The 22,775-nt window shown below is 43.6% G+C and overlaps 3 protein-coding genes across 3 annotated transcripts; 2 read left to right on the forward strand and 1 right to left on the reverse strand.

Moving 5' to 3' along the window:
• Positions 1-7,087: 7,087 nt before the first annotated feature.
• LOC137791811 (fibroblast growth factor 6-like) lies at positions 7,088-11,371 on the forward strand. The gene is made up of 3 exons (XM_068586993.1): positions 7,088-7,887; positions 8,471-8,574; positions 10,548-11,371. The coding sequence occupies exons 1-3, from the start codon at positions 7,545-7,547 to the stop codon at positions 10,722-10,724; spliced, it is 624 nt and encodes a 207-aa protein (XP_068443094.1). The 5' UTR covers positions 7,088-7,544; the 3' UTR covers positions 10,725-11,371.
• A 3,843-nt stretch (positions 11,372-15,214) lies between these two features.
• On the forward strand, positions 15,215-16,785 carry fgf23 (fibroblast growth factor 23). The gene is made up of 3 exons (XM_068587047.1): positions 15,215-15,449; positions 15,557-15,660; positions 16,321-16,785. The coding sequence occupies exons 1-3, from the start codon at positions 15,215-15,217 to the stop codon at positions 16,783-16,785; spliced, it is 804 nt and encodes a 267-aa protein (XP_068443148.1).
• A 2,072-nt stretch (positions 16,786-18,857) lies between these two features.
• Positions 18,858-21,922, reverse strand: tigarb (TP53 induced glycolysis regulatory phosphatase b). The gene is made up of 6 exons (XM_068586690.1): positions 21,856-21,922; positions 21,554-21,591; positions 21,327-21,448; positions 20,729-20,806; positions 20,511-20,621; positions 18,858-19,939 (listed from the first exon to the last, which is right to left on the reverse strand). The coding sequence occupies exons 1-6, from the start codon at positions 21,885-21,887 to the stop codon at positions 19,514-19,516; spliced, it is 807 nt and encodes a 268-aa protein (XP_068442791.1). The 5' UTR covers positions 21,888-21,922; the 3' UTR covers positions 18,858-19,513.
• Between the last annotated feature and the right edge of the window lie 853 nt (positions 21,923-22,775).

Raw genomic sequence — 22,775 nt, forward strand, 5'->3', positions numbered from 1 at the left:
TCTATTCTGCATACGTGACATATATCAGGCCTTTTGCAGCCACAAGCGTAACGCACCCAAATCCCTGACCAAACAATCAGTGGCTGCGTTGCATTGTGGGTAATCAAGGCGCCAGGATTTGACAGGAGGAATGCATGGGATAAAAAAAGACAATATCTCCTCCTCTGCAGCATCATGAGCTGTGCTTGTGTTCTCGGCCGAAATCTGGGCTGATATCGGGACCATACCCCCCGTGTGGCCCGATTACCCGTGTTGACAAGACGTCAGGGATATAAACAACATCAAAGGGCCGGCAATAATTCAACGCTGCCAGTTTTACACCGTGACACTATTTAAAACAGCGTCTGTAACGCGGCTTTGTTTTCCTGTGTTGCACTTGAAGGGCACACGAGGAGGCGGCCTCATTAGGAACGACCTTTTAACGTTGGAGATCACGGGCAAGAGGACGCAAGCGCACGAGGCCTCGGTGACTTATGTCTCGTCATGCCGGGGATGCGCTGCGCTCGCTGGCGGCCTCATTTGTTGAGAGATCCGACGTATCAGATTCTCTGTTGTGCATTTTCACACAAAATGCTCTGCACGACACACACACGGCCATCTTTGAGTCTCTGCATACATGCACTTGCTTCAGCAACTCCTAGTTCTCGCACATGGACTCATACTAGTCGAAGAACATGTAATCTTAGTCAGCACGGTCACTGTAGAATCAGGAAGTGCTCAAGACAGAGCACAACTGAAGAGACTCATGGTAATCTACAGGTCTGGCTCAGGCCATTAGTAATCAAATGATGCCTTCAGGTTATTTTAATTTTGATATTCCCCCGATACAAACCACCTGCAATGCAGGGGATGACACAGTTTTCCTTCCCATGTTTGAAAGCTGACCGTCCATCCAGCACATTGCGCATCAGATGAAGCTGAAGTGGTTTAACTCTCTTTACAGAAAGCTTTACTTCCCACAAGTTTTTATTTCAGAGCCAAGGAGCATCGATCCGACCACATGCCAGTGCTGCAATGCAGTGAGTTATCGCCGGTCACACGGGCACCGGGTGTCCTAACATCTGTTCGACACCAGAGGGCGACGTCCACGTGTGAGAGCGATGGGTTCAGGTGCAGCAGGAGCGACGCTTGCTGTACAACCTGGACCTTTTCTTTCTTTCTTTTCGGTCATTCTCATCATCACGCACAATGAAAACGTGTTGCAACACACCCTCTCAGAGACATGGTGTAAAACTGTAAAACATGCAATCGCACATGCAACGTTTTCTTTTTACAAAATAATTGTTTTGCATCTGTAAACAGGTTTTGCTGAAGAATAATTGTGCAATGCTTATTATACATCATTCCTCTCATTCTAACATACTGCAGTAATGAGTCTGCAATATAACCGACAGCCTGAATTACAATTTCCTTGCATCTATTTCCGATGGCTCGCCGTGTGCCAAGTCATTTTTGGGCCCTGAAACTGAAGCAGCTTAATGGAATTCTTTTATTATTTACACCTGTTCTTTTCCTACTACGACAGGTCAAAATGTCTCATGTAAAAATGGCCCGTACCTGCTCATCTTTTGAGGGCAGCCTACTTGCCTTTTGACCCATTGAGAGAGTTATTACCGCCCCTGTTTTGCCTCCAGTGACCTGCTGCTGGGGCCTGCGAGTGCTGCAAAACTGGTGGCATTAGACGGACATGTGGGACTATTGCACAAAGACATGACAATGATTAATCAGTTGAATTCCTTATTATTGGGATTTCTTTTTGTTTGGTTCACCGAATCTCAAACTAGCACAACTTGTCACGGCTCCTTCTGGATCCTTCTCGGGCGCGATTGCGTATCCGTCGCTCTCCATGGGAGAGGCAGAACCTTTGATCGGCTCCTCGCGGGTTTTCGATTTCATCCAGCGGGGGCCGCGACAAAAATAAATGATCTGATCTTTGTTGTGCTGGCCGAGTGACAGCCAGCTCGGTCCAGGATGACTCACTCTCTCAGCGGCGCGCCATTCCTGACGCTCTCCAACCCATCCGCCAAAAAAAAATTGCCTTGATCCTCCGCTCATTGCCGCCTCTCGTCCCGCCCGTCGTTTGTGGAAGCGGGGTCGCTCGCATCCTCGGGGGCCGGCGGGCGCTCTTCACATCCCGTAGGGGTGAGAACGTGCAAAGCGGTGAGCAAATGTGTTGGGAGAATTCCTCGCATTCCCCTGCTCGGTCCTGGTGGCCTGGCTCGGTGTTGGGTTCCTGGGAGAGAGGGAAGAGGAGCCAGAGAGGGGGGAGGGAGGGAGGACTCGGCTGCCGACTCAGCAGCTGACACCTCCTCTGATCTCTATCTCTTCCTACAGCCATAAACCAAAACTGTCCGACTTTTCGGCATAGCCGCGCCACGTAAACAGAGCTTTCCCCTGTGTGGCCTCGAGCCCAGAGCTTTTGCCTCGAAGGAGCAAGTTGGTTACGGCGAGGATGTGACGCCGGCCAAACCTCAGCCTCCATGTTTCCAGATCTGCTATTTGGTACAGTGGAGAGAGAAGAAGAAAAAACGAGGCATCGACATGGAAAATTGCTTCATTGCTTTCGGGACGTGTGTTCCTTTAACTGTACTATATTTCTAGAGTCCAGTACTAGAAATGTATTTGGTGTAATGGGTTCGTTGGCAGGTGTTGTTACACTAATGGTCTTCATGGAAATCAACGGGCCTTAAATCTGCTTCGTAAAACGTACAGCAGACAGTTTTTAGGACGAAAGGGTTTTTGTGAATCGACGACCTCGCACACTCACGTAGCCGTTTGATCGTGTTAAACGTTTTCACGTCTTTCAGCTCTCGTGGGATGCGATGTGATTACTGAGCTTAAATGGGGATCGATGGCCTCGATGTGAGACGTTCACCATCATACAGAACCGCATGGCTATCTATCGCTTTTACTCTGTTGGCTGCATGGTCTAGCTCATTTCCCCCCTCGTATTCTTCAGCTTCATTTGCTGAGCAAAGAGCTTTAAACACACTCAACATGTTGATTAAAGAGCTCTTTACGTACAGTCCGGCTTCAGCAACAAAATGGTTTGCAAGAAAGGATTTTATATATTTATATTTAGCTTTTTTGGTCCATTAAAATAGAGCTGCAACTAAAGATTCGTTTCATCATCAATACACTATGGGTTTTCTTAGTTAATCAAGCAATAGCTCGGTCTAAAAATATTGCAAAAAGATATATTAAGATGTCCAGAACCCCGAGGAAAATCAGCAAATCCTCACATGAGATTTCTGCATTTTTTTCTCTACTGATAAACTGATGATTAAAAAGTAGCTGCAGATACATTTTCTGTCGTGCTTTTGTGAGCTATATGTTGTCATATCTTTACCTGCATGTGTTTGCAGTAACAGTTTTGTCATTCAGAGGTACAGTATGCTTCTACATTTCCTCCCTATGATCCAATGGGATGGGTCTTTTTTCTCTTACATATACACAGCATAGCTTACCGACGTGAGCATAAAAACTGCTGCGTCACTGGTTGGGATTTGTAACCTGCGTAAAAGTCACCTCTGCCGTGCTTCTTTTTCCCCTTAGTCACTCTACGCCCAATTTAGCAGCACGCAGGCACATCCTTCTCTGCAAGGTGCACACGCTGTACCCTTAAAAAGATATTTTTACTGGGAACTTACTGACAGGCTGCTCTTTGTCTCCTCTGCGCAGCTCAAACGCTTGACACAATAATGAGGGAGGAAGCAGAACACGTTTCACATATTTCAGCATGTACGCTCCAGTAAGGAGTTAGTGGCTCCCGGTGGACTTGCTGCACGGTTTTTACAAAGCAGCTTTTTTTTGGAGCTGTTGAATTATACATCAGCTTGTTCAGCAAAAACAAATCTGAGCTCCTCTCAGGGTGGTAGCGTGACTATTGAAAATGTACGAGCCCCTGCTCCACTGGAGCCAATGAAATCCAATTGTTTAAGATCGATTATGTAAAGTTTAGCGTGTGTTGGTGTCGAAATATTGTAGGTGAACACACAATATTTGATGCGAAGGCCTGCGCAGCCTCGTCTGTACATTCATGCACAGATGGATTGAAGAGTATTATTGCACGTCTATGCCGTCTATGTCATTCCAGGGAAATCCCCCCTTCCCTTCTTCCCTCCCTTCCTCCCTCCGTCCTCCCTCCTTCCTCCCTCCTCCCTCCATCTCCGGGTCTCCTCAGCTGTTGTTTCAATCTCGTGTTTTAAACCCCACGTTAATAAAACAGTAATTGGAAGAGCTTTGCATCCTCCTGTATCCGGTTACTAACACGTTGGTAATATGCACAAAAGCTGTTTGTATGGCTATTCCCTCTGGTCCATTTTCTGATTGATGTGTGTGTGTGTGTGTGTGTGTGTGTGTGTGTGTCCTGCACTTGCAACAAAGACAGCTGACCTGACGACAGTAAACTGCAGACACTTTTTTCTCCGGCTTCAGACTCCAGTTTCTGGTCTTCTACTATATTCACGTTGGCAGGTTTCCATCAAACTCTCTCCGCCGTCTTGTTGATATTACGATCGACAGAAAAAACAAACATATTGCAACTATTTGGCTTGTCGTTTAAAAGAAAACGTGTATTGTTGTGTAGTAATAACTGCTTTACAAACTGCAGGTGTGGAGTCTAAAAGGAGTGAGCATTTAGGAGGCATTGGGAGGCGTAAAGAAGACACTATTGCATTATGGGAAATGTAGGATCCAGTGTTTTTGACCTCTTCTGCTTAAATTTGACTATTGTTGTATTACGTGTCCAACTTTAGTACTTACTATAATTGCAGTACCCCTTAAAGTGATTTTTTTAATGATGCATATGATGGTTTCAGCTTCTAAAATGTGAGACTATGTCGCTTTCTTTTACCTTCAAATAGGGAAAATGTAATATATTTGGCTTTTGCACTGATGGTCCAACTTTTTATTTATTTTTTCAAAATGTACAGACCAAACAATTCATAAAAAAAAAAATGCAAATCAATCACTGCTGAAAATAATAGTTACAGTTGCAGCCGTACTCTCGTCTTTGTATGTATTCATGTAATATGTTCAATACTAGTGAAGGATGAGTGATGCATCAGGGCTATATAAAGGAAAAAGCCCCCTCAGCCAGTACGCCGGTATTAGCTGAATTAATCTCCAGAGCTCAGCAGCGTCTCATTAGCGGTGGCCACTCTCCATTGATTGGAGTCACACTCTGTCAATAAGCCGTATAGTTTTGTCTATTCAGGTTGCCTTGGACTGCATCGTCATGTGCTGACGCAGCAGATCACTAATGCGCCGCTCCAGTGGGACTAAGAAGTCCTGTCAGTCTCTTTAACTCCACATACATTCTGTAGGATATATGAATGTATATTCACTACCTTTACATGCAGTAATGAGGACAATATACAGCGAATCTTTACACATTAAAACATGTATAACCCGTCATTTAAAACATGGCTGTCAACGTGTATTCATACATTTCTCTTAGCATTTTGCTATCAAAGTCTCTCTGCATTGTAGCATATATTAATGCTTTGTTTGTTTGTTTGTTTTTTTCCATTCTTGGTTGTCGTGCCCCGGCTGTTTATCAGCAACAAGGCCTCTCCGGTTGCTAAGGTGGGCTTTATGCTCCCTGGCAGCCGACAGCACCTCGGGGCCCATGGGCCTCGTGCTCGGTGACGCGGGGGGAATTCCCCCCGGGCCTTCATCTCCTACCAGCGCCCTGCAGGACGGGATGCGGGCGGGCAGGTGGAGGAGGAGGCTGAACACGCTGCACTCCGATTTATTTAGATTTATCCACATTTTACATAAAAATGTCTGCTCTAAAATGACGATTTCTGAGGTATTTTACTCATTTTCTTGCCCATTTCCTGACCCGTGGAGCTCAAAACAACGCCGAGCATTTGATCTACGCAGGTTATATTATTCTGTTGCTTGCCGGGTGTGTTACTTACAATAATAACGCGCAATCTGACCAGGCAAAATATCTGGTTGTGTCAACTTCCTGAACAAACAGCTAAGGAAGTGTCAGACAGGATTGCCAGTTGCTCTCCTGTGACTGTTTTTACACCTTCCTTCTAAATAAGGCAGCAGGCTGCCAGGACATATGACCGGCCTCCCGATTTGGGCTCTGGACACAGTATCCATCCATCCCATGATTGCTCAACGCCAATGAAAGTCACACACACACACACACGTACACACAGCCTCCCCTCCTGTAGGTCTCCCATGTGAGGAAGAGCTACGTCAGGTCAGCCACAATTAGCCACAGGAAAACAGAGAGTAGGTTAAATTACTTTCAAAATAAAAGCACTCGGGGGAAAATATTAGGGGCTGTGAAATCCTTTGACATGAGATTTGGTGCAAATTCACAGACTGGTCTATCTTGTACATACATTTTGTCGTGTGGAAACACCTTGACGGACCAAATGGAGGCTCATCCCCGTCTTGAATTTAATCTTTTAACTCCCGATCGATACATAAGGCTTCAACTGGCAATTATTTTCAAAAACAATCTCTTAAATATTGAATAAAATAACTTGTTTTTTTGCCCCCAACAGTTGTCATTTCAAAAATTTGCGGGATCCAATTTTAAAAAACAGCGAAAAGCAGCAAATCCTCACATTTGAGAAGCTATGAGCTCCAATATTTTGTCATTTTTCCTCGTTTAAATTATTAAATACATATTTGGCTATAAATGTCCCTTTCAATTGACTTTTCAGCCATCTTTTCTTCATGGTGAAGGACAAATCAAACATTGTCTGTAATGTTAACTTCAAATTCGGGAGGCCATTTGAAATTCACATCATTTTCACACTCATTAAAACCATTTGATAACTGCTCCTGCTGAGTATTAAAGCATATATTTAGGTTTCTCCTTTAACTGTGTGTAGTTTTTTAATCAGGTTGGATAGTGTGGGGAGCCGAGGTGATGCAGAGATTTTTTGGAGCGATTGCGCAAGAGTTGGACCACAGCCACGCTCTGACAAGGGGTTTTACTTTGAAAAGCCCCACAGGAAACGCTTCTTTTTATCCCCTCCGGCTTGTTTGACGCTGGTGTGAGGGTGCACCCCCCCATCCTCTCCTCCAACCCCCTCCCCTCATCATTCCTATCAGAAGTGCTGGTGCTGCTGGGGTCCTGTAACTGTCTCTCCTCCTCCTCCTCCTCCTCCCATCTCCCACTGCTGATGGGGGGGTGCAGCGGTGAAGTCACAGTGATGTCATTGTAGGATGTGAGAGTCGTTGGCTAGGTGAGCTGTTTTTTTTGTTTTTTGTTCACAGTGAGTGGTGTCCCCTCCACGAGCAAGCGCGTTGCCTGTCCAGAGGCGCGGAGCGGCGAAAGATGATCATCGCCAACGGCACCAATTCAAGCTCCGACGCGCTCCGTCCCTCTCCTCCTCCTCCTCCTTCTGCTGCTGCTGCTGCTCAGATCCCGGGCTATGGGGCCCTGATCTGCCTCGATCCCCAAACAAGCCTTTACCACCACCACCGCCATGCCAAAGGACAGAACATAAGAAGAGTTGCGTTCATAGGGCAGGTAACTTTGACCACGTGCCCCGAAGGTAAACTGGATGGCCATTGCGCAAAGGAGCGTCTCCAGCATGTCCAGCGGGGCCAGGGCGCACTGGACGCTGCCAGCAGCGCTTGTACTGTGGACTTCTCTCTGCGGGATCGTTTCACCTTACCCGATTCCGAGCAGGACTAATGCGACTTTACTGGAGAAGAAGTGGGAGACGCTCTTCTCCCGCTCCTATCTGGGTATAACTGGGTCGAAATCGGAGCTGAACTGGGAGAGTGACTATTTGCAGGGTATCAAAAGAGTGCGGCGACTGTACTGCAACGTGGGCATTGGGTTTCACCTGCAGGTGCTCCCGGACGGCAGGATAAGCGGTGTGCACAGTGAGAACCAATACAGTGAGTTGCATCCGGCAAAGCACTGGGAGGAGAGAGAGAAAAGTGCGCATAACGTAATGCGCCAAAAAAAAAAAAAAGAGAGAGAAGAAAGTTAAACGGCGTCTTGAGTGCATGATATTTAATCAGATGTGTTGCAGTGAGCTCTCTCTCTCTCTCTCTCGCTACATTCGTGCAGTGCGAAATATCCCCACAAGCCAGAAACATGACATGAATGCTTGGACCCAGTTTAGACTTTAGGGAACTTATTTTTACCCCCCGCGTCCCGCTGCACACGCAGCGCACTCAGCGCGCTGTAAACTGTAAACTATCCACTCCTCGACACTGGTTAGGCTGCAAGTGGGTGACTGGGAGCATCATGCAGTCGCAGTGCACCTGCAAGGTTACACCCATCACTGCTGCTGCTGCTGCTGCTGCTGCTGCTGCATAGGCCAGTTGACTCGACTTTGTCCCCCCCACCCACACCCACACACACCCACACCCACACACACACACACACACACACACACACACACACACACGCCTCCGGTCGCGCTGTGACTCTCCTCTCTGCCTCCCTCTCCCGCTGTGTGTGTCTCCCCTGCAGGTCTGATAGAGATCTCCACCGTGGACCGAGGAGTGATCAGCATGTTCGGGGTGAGGAGTGAGCTGTTTGTCGCAATGAACAGCCGGGGAAGGTTATACGGGACGGTACGTGTGTGTGCGCAACTCTCTGTCTCTACACACACACACACACACACACACACACACACACACACACACGCACACACACTTCCTGCTCGGTGTAAGATGAGTTCATGGAGCTGCTGCATCCGTGGGTTTATGGGCACTGTTGTGTTATTAATATGCTGTGATGATAGGAGGGTTTCTGTCAGTGTGGGGACACAGATATTTTATTTAATAATATACAGAGTGATTATATTTTGGTAAGTAAAGTTCCTGCAGTCACAGTTTTTTAAGTTGAGTAAAAAGTTCAAATGTATTGGCATCAAAATACAGCAAAAAAAACATTTACCTGCATTAATACATCTTAATGTATTTGTTAATTACTTTATGTGCAATAAATGTGCAGCATAACTCAAATTGTTAGAATAATGTAAAATAGAAAGACAAATATTTGCCTCTGATTGTCGCACAAATTGACAAAAAACTTAAGTAAAACCTTTAAAATTGTACTCAAGTACAGTGCTTGAGTACATGTACTTTTAGTAACGCTCCACCATTGAGTAAAAGTAACAATACCACAATAAAAAAGTACTTAATTACAAGTAAAGGTCCAGCACTTAACATTGTACTTCAGTAAAAGTACAAGTATATCAACAAATTGTGATTTAAAGTACCAAAAGCACCGCAGTTGCATGGCCCAAGTCAGTGTATAATGTATATTAATATATATTATTTGAATGTTTATGCGAAATGTAATTATTTGACACACGTTTGTGTAGTTTGGTTTTGAATGCGTCTCATTTTATAAACTAATCAGATGTTTTAATGTGAAATAACATTTACTAATGGAGCAAACGTTCACACGTTACCTCTTGAGATGTAGTGAAATAAATAAAGTAGCACAAACTGGAGGAAATCAAGTCAAGTATATTTTAAAGGGTACCTAAGTACTTTACTTGTGTACTGGAATCTGTACTTTCTACTGAAATATGTATAGTTTTTTCCTTCCAGATATTAAACGTAACCGCCAGTGAATCAAAAGTCAACATTTAATGATTAAAACCAACAAACATTTAACTTATGACCCATTTTTTAAATAAAGGCCACTTCATTTAATGTGTTTAACGGTATTTTTTATGTGATATTCACGTATATATACAGTATATGTATCAACACGCAGCGGATCTTTTCATGCATGTTAAAAAAACAAACGTATTATTGAGTCTTGTAGTTGTGTAAATGGTGTCAGCACTTCATGGCGAGTCTGTGCAGTTGATTTGTGATGAGTCGGCGTTTATTTATCTTTTATTAATAGAGAACAATGTGTCGCTCATAGAGCGGGAAGTCAAACAAATCATGAAGTTCTTGGTTTTAAATTTTACAATGAAAGAGCTTCACGTGTTCGTCTGCTCATCAAACCTCCAGCTGTTTGGCGATGAGTATTGATCGCACCCAAATCTAATCTTCCTCTTTGTTACGACAGTTTATAGCTTTGCATTTTGGTTGTTTGAGTGTGTTAACATTGTTGTGTTTGCTTGTGTTGAATCAATATTTAACATTTCACAAGTTGAGCTTCTTTATAAGTAAAAAAAGAACGTTTCTAGAATCTGAATATCTTCGTTTAGTTGATATTAAAACTTGTAAAAAATAGAAATCAAACTATACCCTGACTTATTGCCATAAGATTGTAATAAAGACATCAAAATTATATTGATTTTGTCCAAATGTGGTTAGAAATACACATTTTTTGGACTACAAAGTGTCATATATTCTGAAATGTGTCATAATGCTGTTTAAATACATGCATACATAAAGTTTAGCATTTAATCGTCACTTAATTGGTTGCATTTCTACTTTTAAATGATAATTTCTTCAGATATTTCTCTCTCGTGGGCCTCCAACGGATTTATTCGCTGAGATGTGCGCGTATCTCCCAAAAACGTCAGGCTGAAACCGTGCACACGCCGTGACGTTCACCCTCTCTCTTCTCTTTGCAGAGAGTCTTCGTGGACGAGTGCAAGTTCAAGGAGACCTTGCTGCCCAATAACTACAACGCCTATGAGTCTTTTGTTTACAAGGGCTTCTACGTCGCCCTCAGCAAGCACGGCCGCGCCAAGCGAGGCAACAAGGCCACCACCGCCTCCACCGTCACACACTTCCTCCCGCGGCTATGAGAGAAACCCGGCAATAACTCAATAACTAATTTTGCACATGTGGATGTTCTTCCAGGTAATATAGAAACGCATCGTCACGACAAACACGCCGATGGACTGCGAAGGAAAACACAAATATTTATTCTGTTATATACATATATATATGTATATTTGGATAGCTATCTTTGTATATGTACTGTGCTGCTTGTTGTTTTTATGGACGGGGGGAGAGTGGAAGCCTTTGCCTGTCTCACTTTACCTTGGTGCTTGCTGTAACTGAACGACGTGTCACTTCCTGATTTTTTTTGGAGATGGAGGATGAGCTGTATCCTGTGCTTTTAAAGAGCGAAATGAACACTTTTTATTACCTCAAAGAACCACCTCTGCTAGACTGAAGGGACGCATGGACTTCTGCTCAAATATCTGCTGAGTTTATGATTTCTTTTTGAACCTTTTTTTTAACTTGACGGCCCTCCCTGTGCTCGATGAGCAGTGTCCTGCAGTAGTGGGGGTGTGGGTGGGGGGGGGTAACTTAAATGCACTACCTTTGCTGCACGAAATGAACGGTGCCTTGGTGTTCCCACTTGTGCCCCCCCCTCTCCCTGAAACTTGCATGTAAGAGACACCTGCTGGAGTCAGAAATAGGGCTGACACTCTGCAGAGGGCCTCAGAGGGGCGGAGGAGGGTGGAGGGCGGGGGGGGGGGGGGGGGGGGCTCAACTATCTCTGGTTTATTTTCTTTTCCGTAATTAGATCGATTAAGTAATATACAGTCTGTGGTTGAGACCAGAGAGCGGTCGGCCATGGGAGGTGGAGCGAGGCCAGAAGTTGGACGGTGTGGCATCAGGGTGGGAATACCGATCCGTCTGAGCATGGAGGACTTTTTTTTTTTTTTAAATTTCTTTTTGCAACCGGGGTTAGCAAAAGGATCGAGCGACCGAGCGTCGTCGTCTCTCGGACTCACGCAACAAAAAAACAATGTAAATAAGTTGCAAATGTAAGAAATGAAAAAAAAAAAAGAATTCAGGAGCTTTTTAAAAAAAAAAAACAACGCTGCTTTTGTCGCAGTTGCCACGAACGAGGCAAAAAGAAATCAGGTTGCACAGTTAGCCATCGACGATGGTGCCTGAATGTTGTGGGGGAGGAAATGTTTCCCGCGTTTTGTCCCTCTTTTCCTTTTTTAATTGATCTGTGTGTGTTTGGAGGAGCAGGTGCGTGTGTGTGCTCTGCAGCAGCACTGCAGTGGCGGCGAGGTTGAAGGGAGAGAGAGCGAGTTTTAAATGCAATTATGGATCCATGGAGCCAATCGTGTTCCTCACCCGAAGGATGTGGGGAGGGTGGAGAGGGGTGGGGGAGGGGGGGTGCAGTTGATGAACTGGATGCACGCCTGCGTCGATTTTTTTTAAGACGTTTCGATCAATTCGAGGGCTTTTCAAAAGGCCGTACTCATGTAGTGGCAGATTGTTTACAGAAGCTGAGGATGTACCACGCGCTCAAGGCCAGCGTGTGGATTAGCTTGACATCTTGTGATGTATTCAGAGCAGTTTTTGAGAGTCGTACGGCGTGGTTTTTTTTGTTTTTGTTGCAGCTGTTAACCCGGAAAAGCTGAGTTTTGCGCTGGGAGAAGTACAGCAGGACTATTTTAAATCCCGGAAAGACGAATGCGAGGAAGCCGCCCCGCTGTCTTTGTTGTTGGTCAAAAACCCCCGGCAGGAATGTGGATCTGCCAGGAGGACAGGCAGCCTTCCACATACCTGAACGCCCCCCACCCCGCCCCAACCACCCCCTCCATGCTTACCCGCCCCGTTGGGCTCTGTCACCCCGCCGCCACCCACCTCTGCTTGCGGGTCCTTGGGATTCCAGCTGTAACCCAGGAGCTTCCTCCTCTCCTTTCAGCCTTTTTTAGTTCAAGGTCAGAGTCACGGACCAGCCTTGGCCCTAACCCCTCCTCCCAGTGGCCGGGGCGGCCGGCTATATGGGTCGTACTGTTTCCATGAAGTAGGAATTTGAACACGCTTTATTTTTTTTTCACGCAGGAAACACTTTATTTCACTTTATTTCAACAGACTAGTATTTGGCGAACCGAAAAAAAAGCCTACAGATAGCTCTTAGTTCACTTCTTTGTCACCATTCAGAGTTTAGAGAGCCCCGCCTCTTTAAAATGCAGCTCCAGGACCTGCTGGCCCCTCCCCCTTTGTGTTGGGCATCTGCAGAGTTAATGCAGTGTGTGTGAGGAGCACAGTCACTAACGCAGGGCCTCACCTCTCCTGCTGCAGGACGGGCCCTCTGCCCCCCCCCCCACCTCGACCCTGAACGCCTCTCACCACCAGTATCACCTGCTGCACGGGTCGAATCCCAACAGTATTTTTCTAACAGATGAAATCTCTCGCTCTTTTTTTTTGGTTTTCGTTGTTCTGATTCGAATGTAATGGGAGCTTAAAAAAAAACAGACTTGTTGCTGCTGTAGATGAGGCTGCATGAAACACACTGATGTACATTTCTTGTTGTCTTTTTTTTTGGGAGGAGGGAGGTGGGGGGAGGGTGGGATGGGAGGGGTTTGGAGGAGTCGAACAAAAAAAAAAGTCTTGTTTCAAGCCGAGGAAGCCGTGGAAGTGAACTTTGCGCATGCACAGCAACGAGCGCTTCCCCCGCCGACCCTCACGATCAAAGATGTCTGACGTCCGTAGCGGGCAGCACCTTACTTGATTATAAACTAGCGTACAACAACTTTACGTCCATTTTTTTTTTTCTGTCAAGAAATAGAGCTGGATCCCTAAAAGAGTGACGCTCTGTGTCCGAAACAAACAAGCTCACCCTTCTCAGCTTTGACCAAAAGATTTTATCCAGATTTATTGTTGTGTTTTTTTTTTTCTTTCTCTCTCTGTCCACAGCTTATAGATCAAATTTGAATTAATTCAAGGGGAGGAATATCTTTTTTAAATCATGTTCAATGTACTAGCATGCCTGAGCCCCACCAGCTTAATGAGGGGTGTGTGTGTGCTCCATGTGTTTGTTTTTTTAAACTCCTGCTTTGAAAGGGAGTGAGTCTCCGCTCTATTCCTCTCATCTGTTCTCATATACCTCACCCTCTGCCTTAGTTTTGGTTTGCTGATGACTGTAAATAAAGACGAAACAAACTTCAGTCATTTGTTTCTGAAAACAGACAATGCTAAGTAAGGATATTAAAGTTTTTCCTTTTATTTTTGTACGTATGTGCTGTGCACAGCAGTCCACTGTATTCCTGAGATAACAATAAAAGTTTTTTTTTTAACTGGTTGCTGGTAAAGTGTTGTTGTTGTCTCTGTCGGATCAGCTGATCTCTGATGTGTGTCAGAAGACCACGGTGTCGAAATACAAGGAAAATTAGCAGAGAAATATACAAACAGGACTCATAATCCAGGATGATGTATTACTATATCATTGAATTAAGATTATTGATGCATTCATGTGAACTTTACTATACTTCCAGGTATAAAAAAGTCTGTTATATACATCATAATTAATTTGTCCAAAATATTTTGTATTATTAATCTGATCAGGTATAAATGTTATGGGGTAAAAAGTGCCATTTTTTTCTCTGAATTGCTGTAGAATAAAAGTAAAGAAATGTAATTCAGAGTAAAATCATGTAAAATCAGTTTGGTTAATGTTTGTTTGTGTCCAAATTAAACTTGAAGATGATCTTAATGTCGTTGAGAAGTGGGTTATGGGTTCAATTCCCTGGATAAAAAAATTGTTTTATTTAGAAGAAAAGCTGTTTGAATGTGTTGGTGTCCAACAAAAAGGATAGTTATTTACCGAAATATAGTTTAAAAGTGTCCCATGCTGAAACTCCAGCATCCCAAAAATAGTTTAGCCAGTTAAACTCAACTTCCCAGTAAACTGTCCTCCATGAGGGAGTGGCTCCCTCTGCTGGTGAAACGGTGACTCGTGAAGTTGTGCAGGTGCGTAAAGGCAACAAACTGAAGTCACTTCAAACTTTGAACGTCTCTAACCTACTGAACACAAGTGTAAAACATTTCACATCACGCTTCAATCATTATGAATACTGTAGTTATTAGTAGATTAACTAATACAACTAACTAGCAGTATATTTCATTCCTGATTTAAATAAAGATTCTGCATTTATGTCTTTTCTTTTTGTTGTGCTTGGTCTCCATATGCCCATTGCACCCTGTGTCCAGTCCAAAGCAACACGTTGGACCATTACTAAATAGTCTTAGAATAATGTTTAAGGTGGATGAGTCAAGGCGTGTCACCAAAAATAAGAGTCCAGCCTGACCAAGATCATCGGGATAAACAGAGGTGGAAGTGGCTCTTCCGCTGCAGCGAACCCGCACATCTGCTTTGGGGGCGAGTTTCTTTCTTTTTTTTCTCCTTCCACGCAAAGGATGTGAGCAGGAGTGGCATTCAAGGGGCTTTAAATAGGAACTGTGTCCAAACTTTGGGACAACAGAGCATCTGAAAACTCCCCAGCAGCTCTCGCAGTGGAAAGCACCGGTTTGCTCCAGGATGGACGTCAACAGGAGACTGAGGATGAGGGACACCGTGCTGGCGCTCTTCCTCACGGTGCTTCAGGGGTTTCCTCTCGGGGAAACGGCCCCGAACCCGTCGCCGCTGGTTGGATCCAACTGGGGGAACCCGAGGAGATATGTCCACCTGCAGACATCCACAGACCTCAACAACTTCTACTTGGAGATCAGATTAGATGGCACTGTGCGCAGGACTACAGTCAGGAGTTCATATAGTAAGACGTGTTTTCCTCGTTATGTTTGTTATTTTGCAATGTGGAAATATTGAAGTTGTATCTTTGAACACTCCAATGCTTATTGCCCTTTTTTCCCCTCATGACAGGTGTGATTTTACTGAGAGCTGAAACAAGGGAGCGCGTTGCCATCCTGGGCGTCAAAAGTAGCCGTTACTTGTGTATGGATTTGGAGGGCAACCCATTCAGCTCGGTAAGCCAATAGTTACTTCTAGTCCGATTCTCTGTGACTATTAATTCAATCCATACATTATACTAAATGTTTACTTTTGAGTTTATCTATCTTGGAACCCTTGTGGGGTTTTCGCATCGTTTTTAACATGTAATTTGAAGATACGCCATATTTGCGATACGTTTGTGCGTAAAAGGATTCTTTTACGCACAAACGTAAAATACAAAAATGTGGCATATCTTGAAATTATTTTATTATTTTCTAACAATTTGTTTGACAAATTTCTACTTTGAACTAAATAAAATCATAAACGTTTTATAATTGGCACAGCTGTGGGGTTTGCTTTGTTTTAAACACGCTTTCTATCATTTTACGCACAAAGCTTTGTGTCGTTTACACGTGAATGTATTCACCGCGTTTGTTTTAATGCATGCATTGATATGATGGGAACAAACTGCAAATGGTGGCGAAGTTATTTAAACTGTCGACTTGTTGTTTTAAATTTAATATAAAAAATAGAATAATGATACTAGGAAATTAGAAGTAATTTGAACTAGAAATGAAAGGAAATCATCATATTTCTAGTGTTTTTTTGCAAAAATAATGGCATATTTAATCTACACTTTGGGATATATTCCTTCACTGTAGTTTAAAAGTCTCTCTATCTCCTTCTGTCTTCAGCCCATCTGCCTCCGGGACGACTGCCTGTTCAACCACAGACTTCTGGAGAACAACCGGGACGTGTACTTCTCCAGCCGGACCGGCATCCTGTTTAACCTGGAGGGCTCCCGGCAGGTGTTCTTGGCCGGACAGAACCTCCCGCAAACCTCCCTCTTCTTACCCCAGAGGAACACGGTGCCGCTGGAGCGCCTCCTGCTGCACCGGGAGAAGAGGAACCAAGTGGTGGACCCCTCCGACCCGCACAACGTGTACTTGGGTCGGACCGAGGAGGGCTCGGACTCTCGGGCCGCTCCGGAGGACGACGCTGACCTGGAGGTGGAGGTGGAGGTGGAAGTGGAGGTGGAGACCGGGGACGACGTGCGCAACGTGTCCCGGGAGACGCCTCTGGCTCCGTCCACCCACGACCCATGGAACGTGCACTCGTCCAACCCGTCCAGCCCCCGGAGCACCGGCACCATGGGCTGATTCTAGAGGTCACTGATTAGGATATGTTTACTTTCATATAAGTGAGTTTAACCCTGTAGTTTGTGATCATATATGAGGAAAAATACTGAGACTGTAAGAAGCGGAATTATGTCTTTTGTCATCGTTGTTGCAAAAAAAGAAGCCCCTATTGCACAATTTAGGTTAAAATACAATTATTTGACATCACTGCAGAAGATAAATCAACAAAAGATGCTGTTTTATCTGAATTCATCTCATAAATAATGAGTATGTTGTGCGTTCATTAGTATAGGAATTTAAAAATGTACTATTTTCTCCTCCGAAACAAAATACTGAAAAAGAAAATCTTGGTTTTGTGCCAAGCGGAGAGATCCGGATCCATTCCCCTTCCATTACAGCTATCTGGCACTTGCTCACTGAGCTATTGCTTGGATGAGAAATGTCTTTCTTTTTTTATTTTAATTATTCATAGACACGGCTTGGTTTCCCTGAAGAACGACGTGATTCATTTTAGTGATGATTTGATTGCATTGAGTTGTTTTTTCTTCCTCTTCTCGTTAAGGTTTTAACAGCTGGTCTGAGAAACCCACATTTCAAAGTGACAGTGATGTCATTCTCAAGACAGACGCCTACCTCTGGAGGGCTGAAGGCCCTGTCGACTGATGTGAAACTAGGCAGGCGTGAATTAACACAACACATATATACATGAATATACTTAAGAGTTGCATTTAGCAGAGTTAAGGTTAGGTTTTGCAGATATTTTAAAGAGCTAAGTGAGTCGGATATAGATTTCCAAATCCAATTCCCAAAACTACAGATCGCTACAAGCACAGTACTTCCATGTGAATGCATCTGTATTTGTACAATCGCCTAATTCATGACTTGAATAAGTACAACTACGGGGTACACAACCTTTTACAGCATGAAATCGGAACTCTTGCTGTGTGATTTAGGTGCTGGGCACCACCAGCGAACACCAAAACCAGTCCCAAAGAGTATTTATTTATTTAATTCCATTCCTTTATTGTTATTTATGGTATTTATGAGGACGCTTTAAAGTTAAAATGTATTAGAAAACACGTTTTGTCTTTGAATGTATGAATTTCTGGAGTGTTTGGGACCAAATAAACTATAAAGGAAACATGTGTAGTGCCGTGTGTTCTTTATGTAAATGTATACAGCGTGTTCTTTGGTGTGTTTTTTTGCTTTGGTATTCTAATTTTGGTGAAGACAAGGAAGTCATGAATGAGGTTTAACATTGACCCAGTTACTCAGCAGTTCCGCTCATTAGCTGAATATCCTGCTCTTTCACACCTCATCCGCCTAACTAGCAAACAGGTACATAAGTCACTTCCCTCTAAAAATACACTCGGTGACGTTTTTTCCCCCTCAGGAACCGTTAAATGTGTCACCCATTAACCTTTGACCTTTCAACGTAAGCGGAAGTCTGACCCCACAACCCACCGCCAAAAGGAAAACGGTTTTCCACTTGGTTTTGTTTCGTGTTAAACTCGTCTTGTGCTAAGCTACGCTACTATATCCCAAAATGTTGACCTTTTTCTCTTTCAGGTCAGCTGTTAACGCCGTCCAGCAGTGAAAATACAAGGCTCTGAGACGCTGTACTCGATCGCTGCAGGACAGCGGAGCTCTTTGAGAGTGGCAACGCGTCTAAAATAGCGGTCCAAGCTCTTCACAGCACTGTAGCGCCCCAGGGTGCTCACACTCTGTTTCCAGTCATTCATGATGAGAGTATCAGTTGTTGAAGACATGTGAGGGGAACAATGACGCCTCTTTTTGTCTCCCTGGTAGTGCAATACTCACATTTTAGCAGCAATACTATAAAATGTGTTATTTATTTGTCTATTATATTATAAATATCACAATATACACACACGATTGCCAAATGTGCCACTCTATATCATGAGTACTTCTACTTTTGGTGCTGATTTTAACACTTTTATTGCACTTGAGTAACATTTATGAAGTTCTTTTCTCTTCACTGTTGTATTACTACTTTTACTGAAGTAAAAGGTCTGAATACTTCTTCCACTATGGCTAAATATCATGAAACACAGAAATCCAGAGACCGCTCCCCTGTTACATTCTGTTGTGTATTTGAAGTGCATTTATGTTCCACAGGAAAGGCTACAGTCTGTAAATATATTACTTTGCAGTATTAACATAAATACATCACATGGTACTTGAGATATCGAGGCTCCGTCATTCAGTGAATAATAAAAAGTGACTAAAAATAGAAGAAAAAAAAACACATTCAACAACAAAGAGTTGGACTCTCTCACAGCATCTGTGCAGTGCGCATCCTGTATTATTTTCCGCTACTTATATTTGTGTATAAAACTCAAAAAAATCATGTTGTATTGCACAAGTAAAATGAGCAGCGTCAGAGGCGACGCACGGACGTATTGACGCGTTCAATAGCACATTAAATAGTTTGGACTTTGGTATGACATGATAAAAGAGGTAATAACACAAGTCCTCACTGGCCTACAGTTTGGAGGATGATGAAACTTTTAGAAAGTACAGTACTGCACATTTTTGACAGTAAAACGCTACAGATTTTTGAGAAAACATAATTTAGTAGGTGCTTTGCTGTATTCAGTTAGAATACTCTGAGGTCGTCGCCTCTTATTTACCCTTCAGTCCCGTGTGATTATACCCTTCTGAAACCGTGTACATGTGCACACAAGCAGTACATAAACCCCCGCATCTCATTTCCGTTCCCCTGACACTACTCGGCCGCTGCGAGGTGTTCCAGGTGGTCCTTTCTGTTGGTAAAGACGCAGCGACAAGCTGAGAGGACCGGGCCGGACTCGGACCGGCTCAGGGTGAAGACAAAGCGAGTGACGCCCGTGTTCGGACAGGGCGAAAACAGATGGTACGCCTTCACCCCCGCGGGCAGAGCGCTCTTCAGGTCCTCCACGAGGTGCTTGACGGCTACGCGGATGTAAGCGCCGTGGCTCACGACCAGCGCGTGGACCGGCACCCCCTGAAGGCCATCGGCGGCGGCGGCGGCAGCGGCCGAGGCAGAAGCGTCGCCGGAGGCAGCACCTTCAGTCCTGTTTGCTACGTCTCCGGCTTCTGGTCCCGGCCGACCGCGGTCGTCCAACATTTGATCGAAGAGGACTTTGAGGAATTTTTTGAATCGCAGCTTCACCTAGAAGCAAAGTAAGAGTGAGCCGGAGCCGGTTTAGGAGCGTGAAGCAACTGTCAGCCAATAACGGAGAGTCAAAACAATGCTGTTCAAGTCTCTTTTTGCCATTTGTTAGCCTTTTGCGCTTGTACATACTGCAAATAAATAGAGCTGAAATCATAAATCAATTTATCTGTTACTTGTTCAACAAAAAGAAAGATCTTTTTGATAATTGTTTTAAAGTGTCTGAGTACAAGTGCACAACATCTTCTGGTTGCAGTTCCTCTGTGTGAGGATGTTCCATCATGTTTTCTATCATTATGAATTAAATATAAGTAGCTAAACATCATTACTCACACAAAACTACCCAGATCATCTAATTTGCATCAATTAGCGATATTAAAAAAATGCAAACTACATGAACTTTTTTTGTAACACTTACAGAGTTTTAAATGCAATATTCAAAATGGTCTGTAGGTGGCACTGTTGCACAAGCAATACTCTCCTGACCTTGAGTCTCAACGTGGCTCCTTTCAACTGAACAGTGTTGAACAATCAGTTTCCAAATGATAAAACCCGACTGCGTCTGACTCACCTGGTCTAAAGTCTCTCCTCCTGGAGGGGTGTAGTCACGGCATGACTGGCCAGCAGCGTTGGCCATGTTTTTCAGATCATCTTTGGGACGTCCTTCAGCGACGCCAAAACCCTGCATGAACAACCCAATCGCAACTTAGAGCCTGGAAAAGAAACTACTGTAGTCATACATTCAAAACTTTACATATTTGGACCGAGTATAAGGACAACGCGTCTCACCCGCTCTCTGAGTAACGGCTCCAAAACCATCTCTGTGCCAGAACAGTGAGTGTTGTTCTTCAGAATTATTTCAGCTGTCTGATGAGGGGGAGCAAAATTGGGAAATTACTTACTCAAAACATTTGCAGTGCCAAAAAGAAATCATTAACGTCATGGTTGACTTTGAATCTAATTAATACACCATCGGCATCATTGAGTCAAAGACCGCAGAGACATGAATGTTCACACAACTATTTCATAAATTGTTCTTAACGTGCATCCTGTTTTTTTCCTTTTACAAAAAGGAGACACTAGTGACATTTTTCCAAATGATTTTCTCCAGACACGTCATCATCAGACCAGTCATTTTAATATAAGATATTGCTTTATTAGTCCTGCATTGGGGAGATTGCAGGATAACAGCAACGACAGGTAAAGTGCCCACAAGAGAGACACAGTAAAATGGTAATAGAAACCTAATATGCCGACAACACTACGTGGTTGAGGGCCCGATGCGATCCAATCTCAGTGTATTGAGTCTGTATATGTCCCCTGCTTATCCACTATCTTGTTACCTAATCTGTGTATGACATACCAAGGTGTGTGAGGGCTGACTCACCTGTACGGCACGCTGGAGGTTACTGGCAAACACATTGTGGAAGGCGATGTCTCTGAGGTATCTTCCTACGGCGTTACATTGCTCAAGACCAGTTTCTGACAAGGGCGTGTCCACACCTTGACCTGGAAGACAGACCCCCCATCTTGAACAGTGTGATTTAGGACCATTAAAAGTGTTTTTCTCTTGTGTATGAATGCACCTGACAGCTGATGGTGACACCCACGTACCTTGGAGCAGCTTGTCCTTGTTGTACTGGGTCTCCCCACTATGGGAGAATAAAACGATGTCATTGACTGAGCTAAACCACATAAGGTACATGTCACGTGTTCAAACACACAGCTAGGTAAGTTTAAACGACTGAAACACAAAGCACACGTGAGCTAAGTTACTTACTAGTTATCATTTATCTTGTTTTACTGTTAACGTAACTCTAACCGCCGCCATGTTTAAATACACAGCACGTGACACTACCGCTTTGTAGAATATATTCCAAAAGAAGGGGAAATGAAACCTTAAAATCATCACTTACTGTCGTACAAGCGTCAGACTAAACGTAAACATTGTAGGCTGCTGCTCTTGGGCTGCGTACTTCCTGGTTGTCTTTGTCGCAATAATGCGACGTAGCTCTCCGACGTCATGACGTCATGACGCAAATCAATATCGCGTTGCAGAGCTTCGTAAATCAAATATCAGACGTAAAATTACAAACAAAGCTGTATAATTAAATGTGTATGTTATTTGTTGTGCATTTTAACTTTTTAGTAAATAATACAAACATATGGTATAATAGTATGTAGCTAAAAGGATTAGGATTGCACCCATAGACTATAGCTTGTTTTTTTTCTGATAATTTGTCACTTTTTTTAAGATGGTCTCAAAGGAAAGCTATTTCTTATTGTTATTACAATTCAAAAGACAAACAGTAACAATGGGTAAATCATTTATTTGCAAATTAAAAACCAAGATCCGAAGCATTTGTTGACATTACGTTTACATGTACAAATAAGTCAGTCTCATATCAATAATTGTGCTAGTTTGAGATGATTTAGAGTGAAAATGTATTACTGTCAACAGCCCTTCATATTCAATAGTATCTAAAGCTTCTAGTTAACAGAACAAAATGTAAAATCAACTTAATCTTAAAATCTATTTCCATCCAACTTGCAGAGATATATCAAATGTTCCAATTATTTATATTTTAAGTCCAACAGTGATCCTAAAGACAACAAAGCTCTTGGTTTTTTCAGATGCCTGCCTATGTATGTATGTATGTATGTATGTATCATTTTGATGACATTACCACCTTCACTTTTATCCACTTGCCTGTGTTTTTAGTTAATTAGTCGTCCTCTAGTGGCATTATAGAGGTAAGAGCTCCCTTAAAAAGGCACAATACAACATATATAATGTTAATCCAGATGGGCAGACCTCACACAGGAAGACAAAACA

The sequence above is a fragment of the Clinocottus analis genome, unplaced genomic scaffold (genome assembly GCF_023055335.1).
Source record: "Clinocottus analis isolate CAN_PGR_092001 unplaced genomic scaffold, fCliAna1.0.p SCAF_20, whole genome shotgun sequence".
Classification (NCBI taxonomy): domain Eukaryota; kingdom Metazoa; phylum Chordata; class Actinopteri; order Perciformes; family Cottidae; genus Clinocottus; species Clinocottus analis.